At 35.0% G+C, this 26,810-nt stretch overlaps 2 protein-coding genes across 2 annotated transcripts; both read left to right on the forward strand.

The window, feature by feature from the left end:
* Positions 1 to 6,664: 6,664 nt before the first annotated feature.
* LOC142554944 (putative serine/threonine-protein kinase At1g54610) lies at positions 6,665 to 11,346 on the forward strand. Its single transcript, XM_075665549.1, has 7 exons — positions 6,665 to 7,783; positions 7,900 to 8,184; positions 8,324 to 8,641; positions 9,866 to 10,093; positions 10,212 to 10,312; positions 10,456 to 10,573; positions 10,867 to 11,346. The coding sequence occupies exons 1-7, from the start codon at positions 7,376 to 7,378 to the stop codon at positions 11,170 to 11,172; spliced, it is 1,764 nt and encodes a 587-aa protein (XP_075521664.1). The 5' UTR covers positions 6,665 to 7,375; the 3' UTR covers positions 11,173 to 11,346.
* Positions 11,347 to 13,272: 1,926 nt separating this feature from the next.
* Positions 13,273 to 16,414, forward strand: LOC142554945 (inactive beta-amylase 9-like). Its single transcript, XM_075665550.1, has 3 exons — positions 13,273 to 13,700; positions 14,751 to 15,233; positions 15,341 to 16,414. Exons 1-3 carry the CDS (start codon positions 13,437 to 13,439, stop codon positions 16,214 to 16,216), a joined length of 1,623 nt encoding a protein of 540 aa, XP_075521665.1. The 5' UTR covers positions 13,273 to 13,436; the 3' UTR covers positions 16,217 to 16,414.
* The last annotated feature ends 10,396 nt before the right edge of the window (positions 16,415 to 26,810 follow it).

A 26,810-nucleotide genomic window follows, 5' to 3' on the forward strand; every position in this document is an offset into this window, starting at 1 on the left:
AAATTGTAAAATAATATTTATGAAATATGTAAAGCCATCAGATTTATTGAATTGTTTAGAAAATTTAAACTTTACATTTTATGGTTAACTCATCCCCACTTGCTAGATATTGCACTTCCCATTCCACATAATTTCGTAGTAAGCAACCGAATCCCCTAATTCACTCCTACCTTCAAATTCTTCCACTTTGCAATGCTGACATTTTTTCATGCCAAAAAATTTAATTTAATTTCTACCAAATACATCATATGTTGTGATTGTTTACGTTTCTTGGCACTGATACAATTAATAATTATAAGATCAAATAAAATTATAATTGTTAATAACAGTATAATTCCAACCTTTTAAACCACACATGAACCGCATTAGTCTCACGTGTCAATCACTCTTTTCGATAAGGACAATTATTAAAAATATATGTTATTAAAATTCAAATCTAATAATTAGTAATGTGACGCTGTATGTCATGTGGAATTTGAATAAATTAACTGCATGTGAATAATAATAATAATAATAATAATAATAACAAAAGTGAGGAAGTGAGGGATTTTGGAATAAATTATGTGAAATTCATTATATAAATAAATAATTTACCGTCAGAGACTTTTTTTTTATATTTTTTTGTTTAACAGGTAAAAAAATATTTTTATACACAAAATCAATAGTATCTAACTTGGGATTATCTTATGATTAAAAATGGGATCGATCGGGTCAAGCTTGACCAACGAGGCAACGATCCATGCTTTTTATTTATTTAAAATCAAATTACGTTAAATAATAATATTTTAATTTATGTAAATATGATTATGTATGGCCCATAGCCTTTGACTAGTGGGTTGTGAAGTCATTTCCTGCAAATATTAGACAGCAAAACTTTTATAGATATATAATTTTATTTATTTCATTATCTCATTTATGTAAACAATCAACTTTTAATTTTGAAAGGTGTGTATACAATCATTCGATCACATCGATAAATTTACGTAGGATTTTTAGGTATATATGAACAATAATTTGTTATTAAAAATGTTTATATATCTTAATTTTTATTATTATTTTAGGACCGAGTTCTTAACTTTTTTTCAAAATTAAATTTAGTAGATCACGTACGTTCAACTCAAGTATTTTAAATCTCATGATAATCCATACATTATGTATCGATCGCTCTCATATATATAGCATTAATATTACTAGATGTGCGTGATCGACATATTCAAGTAGAAAAGCGACTATGAAAATGATCATAGCTGCTGAATCCTTAAAATTTATATATCTTGAGCTAATGATAATCATTATTTACAAGCATGATGATGGAATGCCAAGCATGCTACATGCTTAATCATCTGCAAAAGTTTACAAAGATTTTACATGGTCCAATAAAAAATAGAAAATCATGAATTGTAAATACAGATAATTAACTGATGTTTTTGATATCAATATCTCAAATTTAGAACGAAATCTCATGTTTAATACCCAACGGTAACAATATTTTTCCCTAACACTCACACCCACAAACAAATTAAAAGGATTATTATAATGAATATGGAAAATCTCAAAAGATTAAATATTCGTTTATACCAATGTCATAAATTTTCTCATAGAAAACTTCTCCAAATATTTTATAAAATTATCCCAATCGAAAGTTCTTTTCACTAAACTTGATTATTGAAGTACTCCCAATTTGCTTAATCAATACATTATGTGTATCATGAAAAAGATTATAAAATGTTTGCTCATCTAGGAACAAGAAACTATGGTCTACACTCTTTAATATTTTTTAAATGAAAAAGAAATGTGAAATAAATGCTCTATGTTAAACTTGGTGTCTTTTGATAGTTTACAAATAATATATTTTTATATTCACAATTGGATTATAAAATGTATAACAAGAAACAAAAAATTATAGTCCCCATTTTGTGTTGTCCCATGATAAATGAAATTGTTTAAGAAAAAAATAATATTTTTGGTCCAATAACTTGTCTACTTTTGTTTATTTTCGTAAATTAAATTTTCAAAGTTTGGTTTTGATATATTAAATTTTAATTTTCATTTATTTTGGTACAATTTTGGCGACAACTGCAAGTCAGCATTTTTCTAATTTACGTAAGAATTTTTAATGATATATCAATATTTTTTATGACACATCAATAATTGATCAAAATAGTCAAAAAGTGAAAGTTAATGTACCAAAATCAAACTTTGAAATTTTAGTTATTAGAATCGGTTAAGGATGATGATGTGTGTAGAAGGGTTTGAATAAACACTTCGATTATGTAATTTTTTTCGGATATAAATCAGCTATTTAAGGAACTTATTTAGAAATTTTGTGTGTAGATATCAATCAGTTAACTAATAATTGTAGTATAGAAATAAACTGAAAGATAGATTGAATAAGTTTGGATAACATATTGAAAACATAAAGAATAGAATGATGAACACAAAGAATTTTATGGATGTTCGGAGTCTTCAACTGCTCCTACGTCACTCTTTCTATCTCAAGAATATGATTTCAATAAAAGACTTTGATTGATTACAAAGATTTGTGATAACCCACTTCAGTTGGACTTATACAATATCAAACTGAAACACTTAGCATATATTATTTACTTATAAGTTTCATAACTGAATAGCTCTAGCAAGCGACCTGCATGCTACGAATACAACAATGAAGTAAGAGCTAAATCATGTGATTTGTAAATTGAATAAACTTGAGAGCAAATCGCAGATAACTGATAGTTGTTCTATTCGCATTTTGTTTCATCTCGTCTCATTGCATTCACACAATTGAATCAGCTTTTCCCAAATTTCTTGAGCTGAATTACACATTTTGATATTGCTGAAAGTGTTTTTATCCAGCGTCTTGTGGAGAATGTCTGTTAGGATTGGTTGATTGGTTGAGATGTGTTTAGAAGGGGGGTTGAATAAACACTCACGATTTTAGAATCTTTTCGAATAAGTGTCAGTTTTGTGACAAACTGAAACTATGAATCTTGTCAGTAAATAATAACCAGTTTAACTAATAATAGTTGCAGAAATAAATTGACTGAAAGATAGAATAAATAACTGAAGTAAGAACACACAAAGATTTATGGATGTTCGGAGATTTTAATTACCTACGTCACCCCTTTTATCACAATGATATGATATGCACTAAAAGACTTTGATCGATATAAAATTCACTTCAGTTTGGACTTAACACTGCCAAAGCTGAAACTCTTAGTTTACAAAATATCTCACAGTTCTTCGACTTGAACTTAGCACAACTGATCTAGTTAAAGATCAAATAAACAACAAAACGGTTTGTGCTTATAATCTCGAAAAGTAGCCTCAAATGCTACAAATATATCTGATAAGTGTGATATTTTTAATTCTTGAGTAAGATCGATAATTTCAGCAGGGTAACAGCAAGCTTAAGAGAATAGATGGATCGATTATTTCCTCAACTGCTTTTTTCACCTATTTATAGGCTTCTCTTCAATGGTAACATTAAATATAATTTTAATCTTTATACCCGTTGATTGCCACGTCAATATACCTCTGACATTCGTACACTGTAAGCTCTGAAATGCGGCGTTCCACAATGAGTTGCAGTCTGCTTTGTACTGTTGTCGGTTGAATGTCTTTTTCGACAAATGATGACGTGTACAGCTGAATGATCAGCTGATAAGCAAACGTTGGTAAGCTCACAACTGAATATATCAACTGATCAGTTTCCAATTGATCGGTCAGTTGTATTTGTAAGTTCAGCTCAGCTGGTTTCAATTGCCTTCGATAAACTGCGCATTAATCTTCAGTTTAGGCCACTGTCAGCTGATTTATGTAGTTCAGTTACTTCAAGCTACTTAATCAGTTAGTCTAATAAATTAAACACTTAGTTTCTCAAATAACCGATATTAAGTTTCCAACAATGTCCTTGGCAATATTGTCCAAGTTTACTTTTCTTTTATCTTATGTGGTCCACTCATCGCGTGGTTTTTCGATATGATGAGGTGCTCCGTCAATTAGAGCAACAGCTGTGTTTGCTTTCATAATTTTCATGGGTCTGTTAGTTATGGTGTACCATATGTCATCGTCCTGTGTAGCTAAATGAGCATGCATTATGATTTTTCAATAATCAAATTTCTCACTGGAGAACATATGAATTTTGTTGAATGAAGACATGGTTATCAGTTTGAACGTAAGGAATATTCAAGACAAGATTTTAGCCTCTCTGATACCACTTGTTAGGATCAAGCGCTTACCACTATGCTAAAAACTATAGCTGTCAGCCAAGACACAACTTTACTTCCTTATACTTGTGGTCGGACAGAGTTCACTTACTTAGGTGCTAATGGGTCGGGCTGTTAGGCCCATGAGTCCGGGAAGGTGCGTATCTATCTGATGGTGTTGTCTCATATCTTTTAGAGATAAGTCTTATTCTTTCTCTGCTGTCTGTCATGTCTCCAGCAGAGACAATATTACTCATTAAGATCTGTTGTCACTCTTTTATGGCCCACTTAGCTAATCAGATAAAGCGACGCAACGTCAGCAGCTTGACGCACAATAAATTCTTAGGATGTCACTCATCTCAGTACTACTCTCACTCATTCACGTTTAACTCAATATTAGTAGAACGAAACACAAAATGAAACAATTCAGTTGATAAACAAATAATTTCCTTTGTTTAATACTAGTAAATATTTTAATCGTGAAACTTTTTTGGCAATTTATAAATCACAAAAACTTATATGAGATAGTCTCATGGTTCAATTTGTGAGATGTATCTCCAATCTTATCCGATCTATGAAAATATTATTTTTTGTGTCAAAAATATTATAATACACGTCATATAGGTCGATCCGTCTCGTGGGATATATGCTCTTTTACAAATATGATGAAAATCCATTTGTTTAATATCCCAAAAAAATTAGTTTCTTACAATGAGAAAATATTAAAACCCCATCCATTTTTTTCCTGTAAACTTTTTTTTAAGGAATTTCCTAAAAACTTTTAGACAACATCATCGAGATGATTTGTCAAGCCTACCATTTGCAATACAACACACGAGATCCTTCTTTTTCAAATATTTATTTTTCGAATTGTCAATCGTTAGATTGTTTCTTGTTTGATTATGCTTTTTATTCTGGAGTGGATTTGGTACAAATAAATTAATAAACAATAAAGTCGTTAATGGAACAATCCCACGAACTAGATTGAAGCATGAGTCGCTATAAAGATGGGGGCGTGAAAATGAGAACAAATTGAGGTGTCATAATCCTACATGGTTCAGCAAATTATCAAGCTCTACGTGAATTTCAACGTGCTATGCATTTTTATTGTCCAATCATATATATTATATAGTTTTGATATGCAGCAGACCAATCAACCTTACATATTTATGTGAACATCTATGAAGTGACACTCATCTATTAGATATACAATTTTTTTTTATGTTTCATCATATACAATATATGATATCACATCACAAGTACTCACATAAATGTGCACGATGAGTGTACAACATATCGTAACTGATATACATGTCAACCTGAAGATAAACTTGTTGATTTTTTTATGACGATGAAATCCGTAGTCTCTATCTTACTATGTACTGAATAAATCTTTATATTAATGCATTAGTTGCAAACCTAACCTTTTGTAATATTTGGAAAACAACATGTTGCTAAAAGTCATTCACCTGATGGTATCAATGTTGTAATAAAGGGACAATTTCTCAAGTTTGTGACGAATTGTAATCTTCCTATCCTAAACATCAAAAAAATAAAATAAAACCAAAAAAGGGCATGTTGGCAATTCAATTGGTGGAGTAGAATTCGCTTCAAGTGTAAAGGGTTAAGTCATAATTTTACGATGAGTAGGTTTCTTGTGAGACGGTCTCACGAATCTTTATTTGTGAGACGGGTCAATCCTACCGATATTCACAATAAAAAGTAATACTCTTAGCATTAAAAGTAATACTTTTTCATGGATGACCTAAATAAGAGACCCGTGTCACAAAATATGATCCGTGAGACCGTCTCACATAAGTTTTTGTCTTTTATAATTTGTTTAATTATCGATAACTTTTAAGATTTAATTTAAATCACATAAAATGTATAGATTGTCGAAATATGCAAATGTAAAAACTATCATGATTCGAAATAAAAAGGTAATAAAACAATAATCGATCTTATGTTTGGAAGGCAAAATCATCTCAAGTTCAAAATTAACCAAACTTTTCCCTAGCTTAGCTATATTGTGCCTTGCATAAAATTAACGCACTTCAATATAATTTTGAGATACTTGTGAATAATTTATACACCGTCACGAGATCAAGGGATCAACTGCCAATTTTTTTTCACTGCTTTACGATTTAAATTTAGTAAATATATCAAATGATTAATTTTTTACTTTTTTATATATATTATAATTTTCAAAAATTTTAAAATTTGTGATATTTCATTTTTGAAAAAATTGTATTTTTTGTTTTGTATTTTTGTTTTTTTTTTATGATTTTTATAATTTATGTTGTCAAACAGGTAGCCTTAATCCACTATCTTTATTTTTTTGGTGATTTTAATAATTTTTGGATGTAATGTTGATGTGCGACACTGATACATATATAATGTCATATAAAAAAAATTGTATTAAAAAAAAATAAAAAGATAAATCTTCTTGACTTAAATTCGATACGCTCTCCATTCCTTCAGTTTTTACAGTAATCTTTTGTCTCCATATATGCCATTCTTGAGCATGATTACTGACCAATCACATACCTGAAAAACACAGATCTGATAGCTTGAATCTTGATCGTTTTTCCACTCGATTTTTGACATTAATTACAATATTTTCCCATATTTGACCAAACTGGAAAGTAGGAATTCAACTTTGCAAGCTTTAATTCACTATCTGATCTTTTTCCATTCCCACCTGGAAAAAAAAGAAGGCACAGCTATCGGGCAAATAAATCGTCAAACACTATTGTTTTTACCTTTTGGAGGTATATTGTCTAGTTAGCATATTGTACTCGACTTCCATAAATCGCGGCCTTTAGCTGTATTATTATTGCCACACTGCATATTTTGGGGGGAAAGCTAGGATTTTTCCTGTGTGCTGCAGCCTGCGAGATTATTGCTTTGTTTAATTGCTTGTTGTGCACACTTCTAAGTGTTTATTTAGTCGATTAATTACAACCCATTTGGTTTAGTTGCTTAAATTCGAATAATCTTGACCCTCTAGTGGATTGAGTGAAGAGTATGGTTTTGATCTGATTTGAAAGTTTGATTTTTTGTGTGTGCTTTAGAGTTCGATTTTGTGTGTGTGTGTTTTTTGGTGGGTTCTGGATGAGGTACAGGAGTGTGATGTGGTGACAAATGAGTTTTAGGGTTCTCGAGATATGGGGTGTGTTTTCGGGAGAGAGATTTCATCTTCTGGGCCGCCAAGTGGCGAGGTTGTATCTGTAAAGGGGAGAGGTAAGGAAGGAAAAAAAGGTCTGTCTGTGCCTTCTGGGAGGAGAGAGAAAGTAGTAGTTGACCCAGTAAGTAAATCTGAGGAAGAAGGCGGCGGCGGCGAAGTCCAGAATGGCGAGGATACAAAGGAGGAAGAGCGGAAGGAGGGAAGCAGAAGGCGGCAAAAAGGTGAGAGGAGGAGGTCTAGGCCAAATCCTAGATTAAGTAACCCCCCTATGCACATTCATGGTGAGCAAGTGGCTGCTGGATGGCCATCTTGGCTCTCTGCTGTGGCAGGAGAGGCTATCAACGGATGGACTCCTCGACGTGCAGATTCGTTTGAAAAAATAGACAAGGTAAATAGTGATGCTACTACATCTGAGTATGCTAGTTTATGATGTTCTAATGTTTATTTATTTATTTATCATGTTCTAAGTTTTTTGTGTTTTATGTTCTCGATTATTGTGGTTAGATTGGGCAAGGTACTTATAGTAATGTGTATAAAGCTAGAGATGCCATATCAGGGAAGATCGTGGCATTGAAGAAGGTTAGATTCGACAATCTGGAGCCTGAGAGTGTGAGGTTTATGGCTAGGGAGATTTTGATTTGCCGACGCCTGGATCATCCAAACGTCGTGAAGTTGCAAGGATTGGTGACATCAAGAATGTCATGTAGTTTGTACTTGGTTTTCGATTACATGGAGCATGATTTAGCTGGTCTTGCTTCCAGCCCTGGGATCAAGTTTACAGAGCCTCAGGTTGGATTCAATTCATTTTTCTTGGTTTATACAATGTTTTTTTTTCAACAGCCTTTCTGTGCTTTTATTGCTTGAATTTTAGTGCCATTTGGCATTGATCCTGTAAGTTTTTTTTTTTTTTTTTTTGGGATTATTGTAGGTGAAATGCTATATGCATCAGCTATTGTCTGGACTCGAGCACTGCCACAACCGGCATGTGTTGCACCGAGATATCAAGGGTTCCAATCTCCTTATTGATGATGGAGGAGTTCTCAAGATTGCTGATTTTGGATTGGCTTCTACTTTTGACCCTAATAACAGGCAGCCAATGACGAGTCGTGTGGTCACTCTTTGGTATAGGCCACCAGAGCTTCTTCTTGGTGCCACGGAGTATGGTGTAGGGGTGGACTTGTGGAGTGCCGGGTGCATTTTGGCTGAGCTATTTGCTGGGAAGCCCATCATGACTGGGCGCACAGAGGTACATTCTGTAGCAGTTAAATCTACTTCCTTTGTAACCTTTTATTTGTTCTCTAACATACTACTTATGAGCATATTATGTTCATAGTAGGTACAATATCACAGTTTTTGGTCTTAATTCTCTTCATAAATGGCTGTATTCATGAGAAATTGATTGGTTTGGCTTCTTTATTTTAGCTGGAAATTTCTTAATGGATGTGTGTTTTAAAAAGTGCGATTAAGCGTGAAATGTATATAAAAGGCATCCATTTGGGCGAAAAAAGAAAAGAAAAATATGGTCAGTTTGAGGTTGACAGAATTAACTATTAAGTGTGAAAAAGCACAAGCGTTTAATAAAATTTTAAGCTAACCTTTTTTTTGTGAAAGTTAACTTTTAAGTTTTGAAATAATAAATATTTGATAATATAAAATTGTTAAACAAAAAAACCTTAAAGAAACCGACATAAAAGCTAAACTTGCATTGGAAAATATAGAAGATGAGATTAAGGAAGAAATAAAGAACTAGTAAATTAGAAATATTATTATTTGTAAATTTGAGACTTGTGTTTTTCAGAATTTGAATTTTTTTGCATTTTTTCTTTAATTTTATATATTTCTGTTATAATCTATTGATTGACATGATATAATCAGTGAAAACTAAATCCTTTTTTTACAATTAATCTCGTATTATAGCCATTTAAACTTGTAGAACTTGAAGCTTGATTGTAACGCATCATCATGCAATGCGATTTTTAGAACCTTGAACTTATATGAATAAACAATGTGCTTTTAAGTATGTGTCCGTGATTATCACAAAGCTTCTTTTTCAATAAATCAGTGGTAAAAGGCATGTGATTTCTGTTAAATTACACTGTGCATGTTTAATGGTCAGTAGAGAAATCTATCACAATTTGTTAGCTTGAGGCACACCGAGTCAGAAAAAAAATTAGTGAAATTTGTGTTATCCCAATGATCGATTACTTGGTTCAATGGGCTTGTGTCTAGCAGCTCCACAATCCCACCAGATGTTTACATGTTATTTTAACTTGTATCTCTCAGATGATCTGCTCGTTTGTCCCACCCATTGTCGCAGTTATGTGCATCTACAGTAATACTGCAATAGCTTATCCTGAAGTTTTGTTGTCTGTTTTTTTTAGTCTCTAAGTTGTAAGAAAATGTTTCAACACGTTTTGTGTTATGCAACCGCCGCTTTGTATCCATTATTGAATACGTACATGTTGCTCAGGTGGAACAACTGCACAGGATTTTCAAGCTATGTGGCTCTCCATCTGAAGAATACTGGAAGAAGTCAAGGCTTCCTCATGCAACCATATTTAAACCCCAACAATCGTATAAAAGATGCATTAAGGAGACTTTTAAGGATTTCCCCCAATGTTCATTGCCTTTAATTGATACTTTACTTTCAATCGATCCAAGTGAACGTCAAACTGCTACAGCTGCACTCAAGAGTGAAGTGAGCTCTCTTTTTCCTTCTGTCAATCTCTTGTCACATGGTTTCTGATAAATCAAGAAACTAACCTTTAGAATATAAAGCAAACTTATTAACGGGCTATCCTTTTGTCTTTTCACAGTTCTTCTTAACCAAGCCTTATGCATGTGATCCTTCTAGCCTTCCAAAGTATCCACCGAGTAAGGAAATAGATGCTAAGCGTCGTGACGAAGAATCTCGAAGGTTTACAGAACTTTTGTTTTTCTAGTTGAAGAAAGATTGTGCATTTATTACGTCAACATATATTACATTCTTACTTTTAGGCTGATGAGCAATTTTAAGATCTGTTATGTTTTAAGTATCTGACTTGAGTTATGTGGTCATAGGTTAAGAGCTACCGGTAAAGCTCATGCCGATGGTGGGAAGAAAGCTCGTGTTCGTGAACGAGGGATGCGGCCAATGGCTGCTCCTGAAGCCAATGCCGAGCTTCAAACCAGTATTGATGTACGGCATTTATTCAATACATCTCTCTCCCTCTCGTTACATTTGCATATTTTCATCAGATCTAGTGCATCTCTTATTAACAAATTGTTTTTGCCCTTCGCCTTATATTTCAAAAGAGCAAATCTTCGGCCACAGACCTGTGGTTTGGTGATTATTTGTTGTGTGCTGCTACTAATATATATGAATAGGTTTGTAACTATGTCACTTGTCATGAAATCGTATTTGAAGGATATATAGAGAGAGAACTCGTAAATTGTGTATTTGTGACAATTTATTTGAACCCAATGAAACAGAGACGACGACTCATTACTCATGCAAATGCGAAGAGCAAAAGCGAAAAATTCCCTCCTCCCCACCAAGATGGAGGGCTTGGTTTTGCTTCAGGTTCATCTAATCATGTCGATCCAACCTTTGATCCTCCTGATGTACCCTTCAGTTCCATGAACTTCTCCTACTCGAAAGATCCGATTCAGACATGGTCCGGTCCATTGGCTGATCCAGCGGGTATTGGTGCTCCAAGAAGAAAGTTGAAGCCATCAAAGAAGGATTATCGAAAGGATAAGAATTATATCCGAAATAACGACAAAGATACCATGTAATATAGAGTTATTTACATAATTATATCAACAGATGAACAAATGAAAGTGCAGGTACTGCGGTTTTGTGTGTTATATCTGAGCCGGAAACTGACATTTCTGAGGTAAATTTTCTCTATTTTTTTAAAAATGTTACTGTTATTTCTTGTTGCTATTAATTTTTTGGATCCTGGTGAACTTTTTTTATGCATTGTTAAAGCTTTTAAATTTTGTCTTCTTTTTATTGACGAACCTTGTAGTGTCATATGCAATTTGCATGAAAATGATTCTATTTGAAAGCATCTTTTTTGGCTGGAGTATGTGTTCTACAGGGCTTTTTTTCATGTTTTTTTCTCTGTAAGAACCTTGCGTTCAAGCTCCGACCCGACCCGACCCATAAAAAATATTGTAAAACGCTGAAAGAATTATTTTAACTTCAAATATAAATCGGGTCGACCCGTAATTCGTGAGACCGTCTCACCGCAAACCTACTCATAGAATAATTGGACCTTTGTTGGTGACTACCGGTGGAGCGAAACTGATTAGCGGTCGAGCATTAGGACGATTACTCAGTTGGAAGAGTTAACACTGGGACGGTAGGATTCGTAGGTTGCAGACTCACTAGAGAACCAAATCCACTACTTTGCCATAAAGATTTTAGCTGCAGTTCAGCTGAGAACAAATCTTTCATGTTTTCTGCTTCCCAGTCAAATTTGAGGCATTAACACCTTCACAGGATGTTTGGCTAGTGGAGCATCTTTAGGAGTTTGCCAAAAGCAAAGTCAATATATAACACAACTCATTCCTTATATTATTTGCAAAGGATAGCATATAAAAGGCCACGTTTTTTTGTTCACCAAACAAATACACAAATCCAATCGCTGTGGAATCAATGTTATTTTATGAGCATTTGTGGTTGATGATTGATATACGGTGGCATCTTGTGTGTGTGTCCATTCCTTAGTAAATAAATCACAATAGCCACAAGATGCAGCTTGTGGAGCACAAATGGGAGTCTATCCTGTTTACATGGAAGGATTTACAACAGAAATGAAAGATAAATTTATTCGTTGTTCTTAAGTTTGAATTTTTACTAGTATTTGACTTACAATTGTATATTTCTCACATCAAATTCATCCAAGAAAAATAAGATATGTATAATCACATCTAGAATCAACCAGGCCAATGGATCTATATCAAGTAATTTATAAAAAGATAACATTATCTGCAGTTAAAACAATGGATAGATACTAAGTATATCCATATCAAGACAAGCAAAACCTTATCCACATCTTGCCAACTTTCAGTAACAACGTTTCCATGGTGGAAATGAATCATATTATCAAAGAATCTGCTCAATGATTGCGGGAATCCGTCCAAATCAATCAGTCATGGCTTCTGCCACGTTCCACTAAATCATACTCACAATTATTTAACTAAACTTCTCATGTTATCAACAGAAATGTCTTGTGATCCAAGTTCAAAGGATTTTCTTTTTCACTAGGAAAATTTTTTTAGCTAAATTTTCTTCACACACACACACACACATCTATAAATATTCATTTTTATTATAGTAATTATAATCGATGGGAGATTTACATTCTTTCAGTTCATTAATTTTTTTTTATATTAATCGTTTTTCATTGAAATATTGATGTGATGTTAGAAAATGATGATTTGTCATTGAAAGTAGTTGACGTGGCAAAATACATTATTAATGTGTCCTATGTCAAGTAAAGACTTTGATAAAAAATAAATAAAATTGGAAAAAATATAAATTATCTGATTAAGATCGTGAATTTATCGATTTCAAGACCAAATATGATAAACATGCAAATTTTAAGATTTAAAAATATAGTTTTCTCAATTTATCACACCTAAAAAACGGGGGGAAAAATTTAAAAGCTTGATGATATACTTAATGGAAAAATTAAATATCTATAAATGCAGATAAAAATTTATCGTCTACGTGTTGATAGGTTTTATCCCACCACAAATTGACACGTGTCATAAAAACTTTCTCCGCTGCACTTTTTTTATAAAATATTAATATCCAATTTTCCTCCTTATCCACTACGATGTTCAATTTATAACCCAACAAATTTCCACACAAATCAGTGAACCCTTTTTCTCCTCCTCCACTTGTGAATCAAAACCCATTAACCTAAAGAAATCCAATACTCTGTAAAGTCTTCATCCATTTTCTTGAACATAATACCAAAAAAAGATTCAATCTTTTTGCTTGCTGAGGCAAATCTCTGTCTTATTAGCAATCTTGATTCCTAAATATGGAGGTTTCAGTGATGGGAAGCTTGCAGGTGAATCTTGGAAGAAATAATGATGTCGGGTTCTTTAGTTTTAGCAAGAATTTGAATGCTAGGGATTGTAATTTGAAGAACAATCATAATTACTCAAAGGGGTGTAATTTTGGTCGTAGCTTGGTTTGGCCTTCAAAATCTGTCTTTGGTTTCACTCTCAGAGCCTCTGCCACTTCTGAAAATGGGGTTTCGGTTGTTCCCGATAAAGCTTCAAATATTTCAAGAACAGTTCCTGTAAGCTTCCTCTGATGCATCCATATATTTTGTTCCATTATGCTAATATAACATTTTGGGAACATATTGATGCTGTTGCTTATGATTTTTTAGACTAAATATTTGTTACTATTTTCATTATCCTTTTAAATTGTTCAACTTGTCTAGACGGCGGTATAATATTTGTTTTTCTGAGAGAACAGCTTTGATTGCTTTGTAATTAGTATGTTTCTGATCACTGGGAGGCTAGGCTCATGGGTTCATCCCGGATTTTGAATTTTTATCAGCATGTTCCTTTAGGATTTATGTAAGAACCGTGGCTGTTTTTGCTATTAATTTTCATTTCTCAAAAAATATTTTTGTATATATATATATAGTTGTAAAATCGAAATCTTGAATATGTTCTGTTTGACAACATTTATATCCAAAATCAAAGCAAGTCTTCTACAAATATTGGCATCCATACACTTTGTACATATGCGGTATGTGGCACATCAATGTAAAAATGACTTTAAATTATAGAATTTAGGATATTTTGTATCTTTGTTTGAAGAAAATAACTATTCTAAATGTTGATGACATGATAAATTGATAACTAAAGATTATAGAAAGGAGGGATATTTCTTAAAATTGAGAACTATTCTAAATGTTGATGACATGATAAGTTGATAACTAAAGATTATAGAAAGGAGGGATATTTCTTAAAATTGAGACGGATATACCGAAAGGGACGATGAACGCACTCTAGTTTATTATGGTAGATAAGTAAAGGTATAGAGAAGAGAGTTGTAAAGTGCGAGTATCAAGTCATTATAGCAGAGACACGACAAAAAATTAGTCAAAGCATCAAGGGATGTGACATCAAATATGTGCAAAAGAAAATTTTGAAATGAACTCAAAGTACAATAGCATTGTTTTTAATCACATATTGATTCTATCGACATTTTTCAGGGTGATTCTTTTCCATTTGTTGTTTACTTGATAAAAATAGCCATGCCCATATCCTGCATTAGCTTATTGTTCCGTGATCGTAGAAAGTCTGAATAAGTAATTTTTTCCTGATCCTTGCAGGTTGATGGTCTGAAATTGTACGTCGGACTGCCACTTGATACTGTCTCTAACTGCAATACGATAAACCACACACGAGCAATCGCGACTGGGCTGAAAGCTTTGAAATTATTGGGCATTGATGGTGTGGAACTCCCGGTGTACTGGGGTGTAGCTGAGAAGGAAGCCATGGGAAAGTATCAATGGACAAGCTACCTCACTGTTGTGGAAATGGTTCAAGAATTGGGTCTTAAACTTCACGTGTCTCTCTGTTTCCATTCATCAGAAGAACACAAAATCCAACTTCCAGAATGGGTTTCTCGAGTCGGTGAATCTGAACCTGGTATCTATTTCACAGATCGCTCAGGCCTACAATACAAAAATTGTCTGTCGTTAGCTGTGGATGATCTTCCTGTTTTAGATGGAAAGACTCCAGTTGAAGTATATGAAGCGTTTTGCAATAATTTCAAATCCACATTCTCAGGTTTCTTGGGTTCTACAATCACGGTAAGATCATTTATATTGGTAGAGTAGCAGAAAATGGCCTTTTTTTAGTCTAGCTTGTGACATGAGATGCTGATTTTTGTTTTTTTATCAACGTGTTTGCGCTATAGGCTATATCAATTGGTCTTGGACCAGAAGGTGAGCTTCGATACCCATCTCACCACCATTCAGTCAATAGCAATGGAGCTGGAGAATTCCAGTGTTATGACAAATTTATGCTTAGGGATCTTAAGCACCATGCCGAAATGCATGGAAACCCTCTATGGGGACTTGGGGGTCCCCATGATTCTCCCAGCTACAATTACCATAATCCAATTTCTAGAGGCTTCTTCATGGAGAATGGTGGATCTTGGGAGAGCCTGTATGGTGATTTTTTTCTCTGTTGGTACTCGAACCTTTTGGTATCTCATGGCGATCGAATCTTGTCGCTCGCTGCATCAACCTTCAAAGACATGCCGATTACGATTTCTGGTAAAGTTCCTCTAACCCATTCCTGGTATAGATCCCGATCCCACCCTTCTGAGCTAGCAGCTGGATTCTACAACACCGAAAACAGAGGTGGTTACAATGCCATTGCTGAAATCTTCTCAAGAAATTCATGCAAAATGATACTCCCTGGAATGGACCTATCAGACGACCACCAGTCAGCTGCATCTCTCTCGAGCCCAGAAATGTTACTCAAGCAAATAACATCTTCTTGCAGAGATCATGGAGTCAAAATATCTGGCCAAAACTCATCAGCTTTGGGTGATTCCTCAGGTTTTGAACAGATCAAGAAGGTTCTGTTAGACGAAAATGTAGCAACGGACTTGTTCACATATCAAAGAATGGGAGCTTATTTCTTTTCTCCTCAGCATTTCCCTTTGTTCACTCAATTCACGCGGTGCCTAAAGCAACCGATTCAAAGTTTAGATGACTTACCGGCAGAAGGAGATGAAACTATCAAGTCCCTCCATGGTATGGATCTCAAAATGCAAGTTGCTTAGCTTAAAAAGTTGTTATCTCTACGTACAATTAAATACATAGTCTACGTTTCAAATCTATGTGGCATGTATAATTAACATTCCATCAGTGTAGCAGACGATTTGGCACAACGTATAGCGCAAGTTTAAGCTGAGCAGTTCAGTTTTATCACGGTGTATCTAATTATCAAAAAACTGTAATGTGTTGGTCTTTCAAAGTGACATTCACCTGTTTTTTATGGAATTTGTTCTGAATCACTTGTTTCTTTGGGATATGATAGATTGTAAACAAAGACACCTCTTAGTGCGAATGATTAGACTTTGATTGATTATTCATCTTCATTTTAAAATGTTTGAATCGAATTTTAAAAAAGATTACTGTAATGCAACATTGTCTTATCTAAATATATTATCATCTTTATATTATGTATAATTCATTATCTTATACCCGAGCTAATCGATGCCTTGACTGGTAATGTTTGAACTAATATATCAAAAGCAAATTAACATTTCAGAGCTATTACATAATATTTGTCTATATACGTATAACCTAATTGGTTTCTACAATATAATATATGATACGACAAACATCAAAATAATATTATTAACTCTCATATATATATATATATATATATATATATATATTTCAGTTATTCGGTTTGGTTTTGGTTATTTTTTTAAAAAGAAAAAAATCAAACTAAATAAATTACTATTTTCATACAATCTAATTTTTATTAAAATCATTTTTATATTAGATTTTATCTGATAGTGCAAGGTCCAAAATTAAGATAAAGTAACCCAACTGCATACAAATCTAGGAGATATGAAAAATAGTTAATTAATTGATTTTAATTGCTAAATTGATTATGTGATATGTTTATGACGTTTTAGTAGTTTTTCTACTTATACGCATTAAAATGCATTTTTAAGGATTATTCGAGTTGCGATCGAGGAACGAAGACCGATGGCTGAAAAATGGAATATGTTTTTATTAAATAATTGTTTTTAATTATTTAAAATATGATTGATGCTTTTTCTTATTTTTGAAAATAATAAATTTTGAGGTGATTTTATACGCCGAGACGTAATTTTTATCGGTATTGTTTTTTCAACAAAAATGCGAACATTTTGACAGCCCGGCTAATAAATTCACAAACTTTGTTAAGCAAAATAATTTTTAATTGCACTAAGGGGCTTAATGGGCCTAATTAATTCTCCTAATGAGCTTAAGCTTTGTTAGTGTGTTAATTAAATATTGAAAGTGCAAAAACCCTACCCCAATGCCATAATATCCCACGCTCCACCTTAGCACACACATACAAGGACTCTTTTCTCTCCAAGTACATGGCGCACACATAATATTCAAGGGAAAGTTTTGGAAAGTTGCAAGAAAAAATCTAACCAACGTCTTCGTGTCATCGTTCTTCAATTGGCAACGTTTAATCGTGCGTTAAATACGCAAAGGCATGTCATATTCTTCCTTTACTCATCATCACACCATATTATGTATTTATATATGAAATTGCATGAAAACAAGTTGCACCTTTGAAGATTTTCGTATATGCATCTTATATGATTTTTAAAACATGAATTTTCATCCAAAAACATGATTTTCTTGTACCTAAAGGGGCTGCCATGTATTAGGATGTTAAGGGGCATGTTTCACACAAGTTGTAGGGTCCTAGCCACACACGAAACACTGCACACGATGATTGAACACAAGCTGTAACCATGCTGCGCGCATGGGTGCAGCCGCGTAGAGGAGGAATGGTTCGGTCAGAGGGCTTTGCGCTGGGCTAGGTTAGGTCCTTAGGGTCATAAGAGGTGCACAAGGGGTTGGTTCAGGGGCTGGCTCGGTTGGCTAGGTCCTAGGCGCGTAACGAAGAGTCCATGTCAGAAGGGAGTCTCGGCCGTGGCTTGCAGCAGGGGATGTGGCTTGCGGTTGGGGCTAGGATTAGGTTCTTTGGGTGCTTAGGGTCCAGTAGGGTCCAGAGGAGGGCTGGATTGAGGTTGGCTCAAGAGGGTTCGAGCATGGCTCGATGAAAAATCAAAGTGGCTCAAGGGTAGGCTTGTCGAGGGTTAGAGTTTTCTTTTTGGAAAAATAAATCGAAACATGGCTCACGGGGGTCGAGTCATGGTTCACGAGGGCTAAAATAATTTAAAAAGTTTAAGTTTTTAATTTAGGATTTTTATATTAAAGTTGGAATTAATTCGGGTTAAAACACATTAAAAACGAATAATTGAGGAATAATTGAAAAGTCTGAAATTTAAGTTAAATAAAATTATGAGAAATTTAATTTAAGATTAAATAATTATTTGGGATATGTTAGAGTCAATGGAATTAAGAAAAAGTCAAATTCGAGGGTTTTTACGTCTAGGGGTAAAACTGTCATTTTACACATAGAGAATAGTAAACGTCATGATAGTTCTCTAAATGTTGTTTTATATGTTAAAATGTTTATGAAATATTATGATTATATGTTAAAATGTTTATGGATTTTTATGATTTAATATGGATATTTAAAAGATATGTTGAATGTTTGGTTTAAAAGTAAAACGATATTTATATGCATGTTTTTATAAAGTGATGGAAATACGAAATATTGAAGGAGCTGAATGGATTGTGACTAATACGATGATACAAATACGATGATATGTTAATACATAATGCCAAGGCTCAGTTGACAGGTGAGAGTGTCGCTGATGTCCCCGCCGCCCAGTACTGTAGTTACATGTAGATGGATCCATCGCGCAATACGAATACGAATATGAAAGTCACAATCAACGATCTGAACTCAACGAACATGAATATGAATATGAATATGAATATGTTAATGATAAATATGAATATGAATATGTTGATCTAAAAATGTTTATGTTTAAGTCTATGCATCTTCATGAAAATGTTATTTTATGTACAAGTATTTTCACTGTTGCATGTGATTTGTATACGTATTGTGTTGTTATCAATATTATAGAGTGTTGAGTCTTTAGACTCACTAGGTGTGATCGATGCATGTGAGTTTGATGTTGAGGGTAGTGGAGATCTTGATGGATGATCTGACTAGATTGAAGGTGCACATAACCCGAGGACCAGCGCTTCTAGTTTTTCGCATTTACGTTTATGATTTATGACTTTTAATATTATGTTAAAAATATTTTATGACTTTGAGTATGATTTTGAGTGGTTTTTGAGAGGTGGTTAGTTTTAGCAATTTTGATAAGTAGGAGTTGAAAACGAGTGACGATTTTATGATTCAAACTATTTATTTTGATTTTTAAATGTTAGTTGATTTTTTTATATTTTAAAATGGTGCAAAATATTTTATAAATATATATATGTATTTCGGCCGTTTATGTGAGGTTTTTTTTTTAAAAAAATTCCAGTACTTTTTAAGAAAATGAGTAGTGGACGTCTCAGTTAATATCAGAGCAATGTTCCTGTAAAGGGTTGTGCCACCATCAGTGCCAGGAAGCTCAGTCGTCAAGCCTCAAATTTGTAAGTTTACATGCTTTATATGATTTATATGATACTACCTGCATGATTACATGAATTATATGTTTACGTCGCATGTTTAATAGCCTTACGAGAATACATGTTTTATATGCTTAAAATTGCTAAAATGAATTAGGATACGTAGCATGATTAGAAAATTTAGATTTAAATACATGTTGATTACGTTAGAATTTGGAAAAAAATCAGATATAATGCCTCCTAGACGCACACCTATCGATAGACAGGCAGAGGCTGCTGAGGATCGTCATGTTGATGCACCCCCACCTCCTGATGGGGATGCTGCTACCCATGCGTTGGAGGGGATAGCTCATTTCTTTGAGTAGTTTCAGCAGGCTCCTAGGCCACATCACGATGTTTATGATCAGTTCCAGAGGTTAGGGCCAAAGGAATTTTCTGGCACCACAGACTCGTTTGCTGCGGAGGCTTGGATTCGTGCACTCGAGGTGCAATTTCTCTATTTGAACATGGGAGATGCTGACCGTGTGAGGAGCGCCACTTACATGTTTAGGGACGATGCTTCGTTATGGTGGGAAGGAATTGAGCAGGAGATTAACATCGCTACTCTTACTTGGGCCCGATTCAAGGAGATATTCCACGAGAAATATTTTACTGCTGATATTAGAGGGCGATTGAAGAGGGAGTTTATGAGCCTCTACCAGGGAGACTTGACTGTTGCTGAATTTGTGAGGAAATTTGATAAGGGTTGTCACTTTGTAGCCCTTATTGCGAGGGATGCTGCGGAGAAGCTTAGACACTTCATGGATGGTCTACGACCTACCATACGACATAACGTGATGACGATGCATCCCTTGGATTATGCTACTGCTACTACTTATACCTTTCAGTCTGAGAAATCTTTGAAAGACATCGATTTTGAGATGCAGTGCAAGAGGCAACAACACCAAAATAATTCACAGCCAAATAAGAAGCCGTACATGGGTCCTCCTAGACCTCAAGAGCCACAAAAGCCCCAAGGTCAAGTCAAGAAGCAAGGAACACCATAGCCACCACTTCCTGGAGCACCGAAGCCAGCTGATAGGCAACCATGCAAGGAGTGCAATCGCTTACATTATGGCAAGTGCATGTGGGGATCTTTTAGATGCTTCATATGCAAGGAGGAAGGGCACAAAGCTGGTGATTGACCGAAGAAGAATGCACCTACTATGGGAAGAGCATATGTCATGCTTGCAGAAGAAGCTGAAGAGGAGGCAGACACGACCCTTATCAACAGTAACCTAGTTATTTAACGTTTTTATATTGCTTTTATTGCATAAAATGTTAAATTGGTCATTAGTATTGATTTGGGAATAAGGATAACCTAGAGGAAATTAGGTTGTATGCTCTATCTTAGATAGAATTAAGTTATGATTTTTTTGAAACCATAGAATTGATATTGATTTTTGTGCCTTAATTTATGCAAAGGATGAAATAATTCCAAATAAAAAGTTTTATGGCCAAAAATTAAAGAAAAATTCTAATCAAGGGCGTTATAGAAAGTTTCGAATTTTGAGGGTCTATAGTGCAATTTCCGAAATTGTTGGGGAAATTTTGCAAATATACAAAACTTTAAGGACCAAAATGCAAAATTTCGAAAATATAGGGACAGAAATGCAATTAACAAAATCTAGGGGCTAAAGTGTAATTTTAGAAGTTTAAGGACTAAATTGAAATCTTCAAAAAGTTCAGGGATCTAATTGCAATTACCGAAAATTTAAGGGATCAATATGCAATTTTCGAAAAGTTCTGGGGACTAAAATTCAAATTTCAAAGAATTGAAGGGTCAAATTGAAATTAATCAGAAATTATAAGGGGGAAATTACGAATTTTCCTAGGAACATTAGGATCCAATCAACCTTCTTCTTGAAAATTTTGGGAAATAAATGGTACAAATTCCTTAAGCTTCAACATGAATAATCTAAAACGTTTTCGACGCAGGGAGGATATTTATTCTAGGTGTAGCTACCTATGCACTGCTAGATTCGGGAGCTACACATTCTTTCATATCCGAGACGTTCTTCAAGTGACTGAATATTATTCCTGAGGATATGAGATTGAGATTCAAGGTTTCTATTCCTTCCGGTGACCAAATGATCACGTCTAGTATTGTGAAGAATCTGGAGCTTCGTTTATTTAAAGATGTGGTTCGGACAGATCTTATTGTACTCCCTATGCCTGAATTTGATATCATACTGGGTATGGATTGGTTATTAGCAAATGGAGTTTCAATAGATTTCCGTCAACGATCAGTGCTATTCGACCGCCTAGTGGTAAATCTTTTGTCTTTGAGGCGGCAAGGAACAAGCAAATGCCGCATATTATCTCTTGTCTTTGTGCGAGGAAGCTTATGAGACGTGGATGTCAAGCCTTTCTAGCATGTGTCACTACAACACATGCTCCTATCAGTCAGAAGTTGGAGGATGTTGATATTGTCAAAGACTTTCCTACCGTCTTTCTTGATGACGTTTCTCGCATTCCACCCGACCATGAGGTGGAATTTTCTATTAAGTTGATGCCAGGCACTGTACCTATTTCTAATGCACCTTATCGTCTAGAATCCGCTGAAATGAAAGAATTAAAAGATCAAATCCAATAATTGCTAGAAAAGGGTTTTATCCGCCCTAGTTTCTCTCCGTTGGGCGCACCGGTATTATTTGTGAAGAAGAAGGATGACAATATGCGACTCTGTATTGATTATCGAGAGCTGAATAGAGTCACTATCGAGAATAAGTATCCTCTGCCAAGAATTGAAGACTTATTTGATCACTTGCAAGGAGCATCGATATTTTTGAATATTGATCTTCGTTCTGGAAACAATCAGTTGAAAGTGAACGAGTCTGATTGTGAGGGCCCTAATTTCGTATTCATAATTTTGCAGAATTATTAAAAATTTTCTCTTTAAATAAATAAACTTTCAACGTATAAAAATTTTCGTAAAATAACCCAACGGTTTAACATAAACATAGCAGCGGAAACTGAATAATATTTTAAACAATAACTTAAAATATATAAAAGTTATAACAAGAGTTTGAACATAAAACTGAATAACTAAACGTGAGGTCCTCGAATTCGTACTACCGCCGATCCGAGCTAACTCACAGGTCCCCGCCCTCAGCCTCTGCATCGTCAGTACCTACAAAAATCAAGTCTAGTGAGTCTAAAGACTCATCATGCATATATCGTGAATAACAAGTAAAATATATCATAAAATTTCATGCCATGTAAAGATATCATATCGTAAAGCGTAACGTGAAAATCGTGCCATGAATAATTATAAATACGTGCATAACTGATAATCGTACGTAAAAGGTTTGCTTGATAGAGCCCTGTCATAAAATAGCATATCATAATTTTCTGTTGAGATAATTTCTACGCAAGTGGCCCATAACGTAACATAACATAACATGAATCGTCTGATCAGACTAAACCACAGTATACTGGGCGGTAGTGATCATCACAGCCCTTGGACTGGATATCTGTACCCATACATAATCGTAAACCGGTCGTAAGTCACCGGGTGAAGCAATCCCATAAGCGTAAGGTGGCCACAAGACATATCGCATATATCTCAAAAATAAACTTTTTCTATTTTTTTATGCACGTAATATAATTAAATTCCTGTGTTATTTTACCAATTGAGTTGGATCGTTCCCAGGCTCGCTGCGACCTAATTCTAACATGAGAAACCTGAAAATAATCTTAACTTGACCAACATGTCATAACCGAACAAAAAACGAGATAATTACGCCCAACAAACTTAGTATCTAACCATGACTCTGTACCAACCTGAACCAACATCGAACCATCGTTTAGTCATGATTAAAATACACCTAAAATACTGGAAAATAAATACTAAGGGCTGTAATACACGAAAATTGTGCATGGAGGCCAAAATCATGAAACGCTTTTTCGAGAGTCACTTTGGCACATTGCATCGTAAATTCTCGTACGACCTCTAAACTTAACCAATTCACAAACGGCCAAAAACATGACCTTCCTAACTCATTGAGGTACTGTCCAGTCCAACGCCATAGGCTAAAAGCCAACCAAGGACTCAAAAAAGCCTCCTGAACTGAAGCTCAAGTTGCTGTCAAAAAAAATGCAGCAGCAGCACTTGTGCTTGTATCGCTTCATTTACAAGGCTATCTGTGACACCTCTGACCCATTTTATAAAATAACAGCGAATTTAAAATTTTTCTTTAAAGGGAGGAAGGATTCAAAATACATTTCCAATATATATACCATCAAAAGAATATACATGATCCAAAAAGTGTTGCGTCAAAATACAAAATATCATTTTGATCATGTATAACAAAATAATCTTCCACTTCCTTCCATCTCTATATGCATATGACCCCGGCTTCAATCAACGTCCTGGTTCGTCGCTCCTATCTGCATCACATGAATAACTGAAATGAGTATAAAACTCAGCAAGCGGAACTCTTACATAGCAATGTACATAGCATACTCCGTAAAACATGGCTTTAAAAACATTAAATACCATCAACTCTGAATCATGAATAACATAGCAATAATATAACAATAAGATGGTATTTCTCTTTTCTCTGTTGGATTGATATCTATATAGTATCTCTGTCTCTGTACCTATATCCCATCGATATAAATCGATAACTCTGAGGGATATAAGCCTATGGTTGTTGATCAACTAATTGCATGCAATCTATGACTATGTATCTATCAATCCATAAATCATTTTAAACTCTCTTTGGGGCATTTAATCAAACACTTTGTAAACTCTTTTCTCTTGTATTCCCTTTTTCACAATTGAGACATTCAATTGTCTCAAATATACAATCAAGTAATTCAATACATAATATGGATCAAATGGAAGGGAATAACATGTTAAAACCATTGAAACACAATACATATACTATCATGTGAGCACAAGAATGAGATTCCACTTACAACCACTTGAAACCTTGATTCTATACTCTTGGTAGCAATCCTACAACAATAAACCATAATTTGCACCATCAATAACCCAATAATCCAACAACAATACCATAAAAGCCAAAGAATCAACACCATCACAAACCCATAACATCTCCAACACCAAAAACTAAGAAATAACCATTTCCAGAAGTAGTGGCGCTCGGGCGGTCATATATTACCGCTCGGGAGCCACTCTGCGCACTGCCACGTTAAAGATTGCTTCAGAAACGCCTCTTCCCTTCCGAATTAGAAAAAGTTGTAAACTACAAAGTTGTAGCCCTAAATCTCTCCAAATTTCAGATCATTTGGAGGTCTGAGTTAAAATTTATGACAAATCTCCCAACATGTGTCACTGGAGGAACGACGAAACGTACGACACACTTCGGGGCACTTTTGGCTTACATTCCACAATGATTTGAACAAAACTCAAACTAAGAATGTTACACCTCTATGTCTTATCTAATCACTCCAATTGGCTCAACATACGAATTATCATGAATTTAATAGTAACGCCGCTACAATAGCACTACACATCATCTATAACCAACCATACTATAAATCCTAAATCGAAACTCTGAACATCCAAACTATACTTAAACTTGACCAAGTAGTCAATAAACTTACGAAATCTTAAACCGTACCGTACACCAGGCTCGGCTATTACAATCTCCCCTCCTTAAAGGAATTTCGTCCCCGAAATTAACGTCACTGCGCAAACAACTCGGGATACTTCTCTTTCATCTCATCTTCTGGTTCCCACGTGGCTTCTTCAATCAAATGATTCATCCAAAGGACTTTAACAATGCCGATCTCTTTGTTTCTCAATACTCTAACTTTGCGATCCAGAATCTGGACCGGATTCTCTTGGTATGTCAAATTCGGCGTCAAATTCGTGGCGAAGAACATGGGAAGGATTCGCAATATACTTCCTGAACATTGAAACATGAAAAACATTATGAACTCTGTCAAGATCTGGCGGTAGGGCTAACCTGTAAGCTCGATCACCAACTATGTCCAAGATCTCAAATGGGCCAATAAATCTCGGACTCAACTTTCCCTTCTTGCCAAACCGCATCACACCCTTGAGAGGTGCTATCTTCAAGAACACATGGTCGCCAACCTCAAACTGCAACGGTCTACGACGCACATCAGCATAACTCTTCTGTCTCGACTGCGCTGTCTTCATCCTCTCTCGAATAACAGCAACAACATTAGCTGTCTGTTGGACCAACTCTGGACCCAACATCTTCCTCTCACCAATCTCATCCCAATACAAGGGAGATCTACACTTCCTGCCATAAAGTGCTTCATACGGTGCCATGCCAATCGTCGCTTGGTAACTATTATTGTACGTGAACTCAACAAAAGGCAATTTGGAATCCCAGCTACCAGGATAATCAATAGTACAAGCTCTGAGCATATCCTCTAAAATCTGAATAACTCTCTCTGATTGACCGTCGCTCTGGGGGTGATATGCTGTACTAAATGCTAACCGTGAACCCATAGCTCTGTGCAAAATCTTCCAAAATTCTGAAGTAAATCTAGGGTCACGATCAGACACGATCGACACAGGAACACCATGAAGTCTAACAATCTCTGCTATGTACTCTTCGGCATACTGGTTCATAGAATACGTCATCTTGACTGGAAGAAAATGCGCTGACTTGGTCAACCGATCAACAATAACCCAAATAGAGTTAAAACCTTTCTGCGTTCTGGGAAGACCAGTCACGAAGTTCATCGTAATATGCTCCCATTTCCATTGAGGAATCGGCAAAGATAGCAATGTCCCAGCAGGTCTCTGGTGCTCGATCTTCACCTGCTGACAAGTTAGGCACTGAGAAATAAACATGTCTTTCTTCATACCTGGCCACCAATAGAGTCTACGAAGATCCTGATACATCTTGGTACCACCTGGATGTATCGAATATGGCGCGGTATGAGCCTCTGTCAAGACGTCTCTACGAATCTCATCACCAGTAGGAACACAAATACGGCCTCTAAAAGTCACCAATCCATCTCCATTCAATCCAAACTCTGAATTACCTCTCTTCTCTGCTCTGGCTCTCAACTCTGTCAACTGTAAATCATTGACCTGCTCTCTACGGATCCTGTCCGTCAATGTAGCCCGAATAACCAACGCTGAAAAGC

This window comes from Primulina tabacum, chromosome 9 (genome assembly GCF_025594145.1).
Source record: "Primulina tabacum isolate GXHZ01 chromosome 9, ASM2559414v2, whole genome shotgun sequence".
Classification (NCBI taxonomy): domain Eukaryota; kingdom Viridiplantae; phylum Streptophyta; class Magnoliopsida; order Lamiales; family Gesneriaceae; genus Primulina; species Primulina tabacum.

What these genes read in the sequence shown, in the direction of transcription:
- LOC142554944 (XM_075665549.1), top strand. Translation starts at nt 7,376, where the DNA reads ATGGGGTGTGTTTTCGGGAGAGAGATTTCATCTTCTGGGCCGCCAAGT. An exon ending in CGTTTGAAAAAATAGACAAG is followed by an intron (nt 7,784 to 7,899) that starts GTAAATAGTGAT and finishes TATTGTGGTTAG; the next exon opens with ATTGGGCAAGGTACTTATAG. An exon ending in CGTGACGAAGAATCTCGAAG is followed by an intron (nt 10,313 to 10,455) that starts GTTTACAGAACT and finishes ATGTGGTCATAG; the next exon opens with GTTAAGAGCTACCGGTAAAG.
- LOC142554945 (XM_075665550.1), top strand. Translation starts at nt 13,437, where the DNA reads ATGGAGGTTTCAGTGATGGGAAGCTTGCAGGTGAATCTTGGAAGAAAT. An exon ending in ATATTTCAAGAACAGTTCCT is followed by an intron (nt 13,701 to 14,750) that starts GTAAGCTTCCTC and finishes TGATCCTTGCAG; the next exon opens with GTTGATGGTCTGAAATTGTA. An exon ending in TCTTGGGTTCTACAATCACG is followed by an intron (nt 15,234 to 15,340) that starts GTAAGATCATTT and finishes TTTGCGCTATAG; the next exon opens with GCTATATCAATTGGTCTTGG.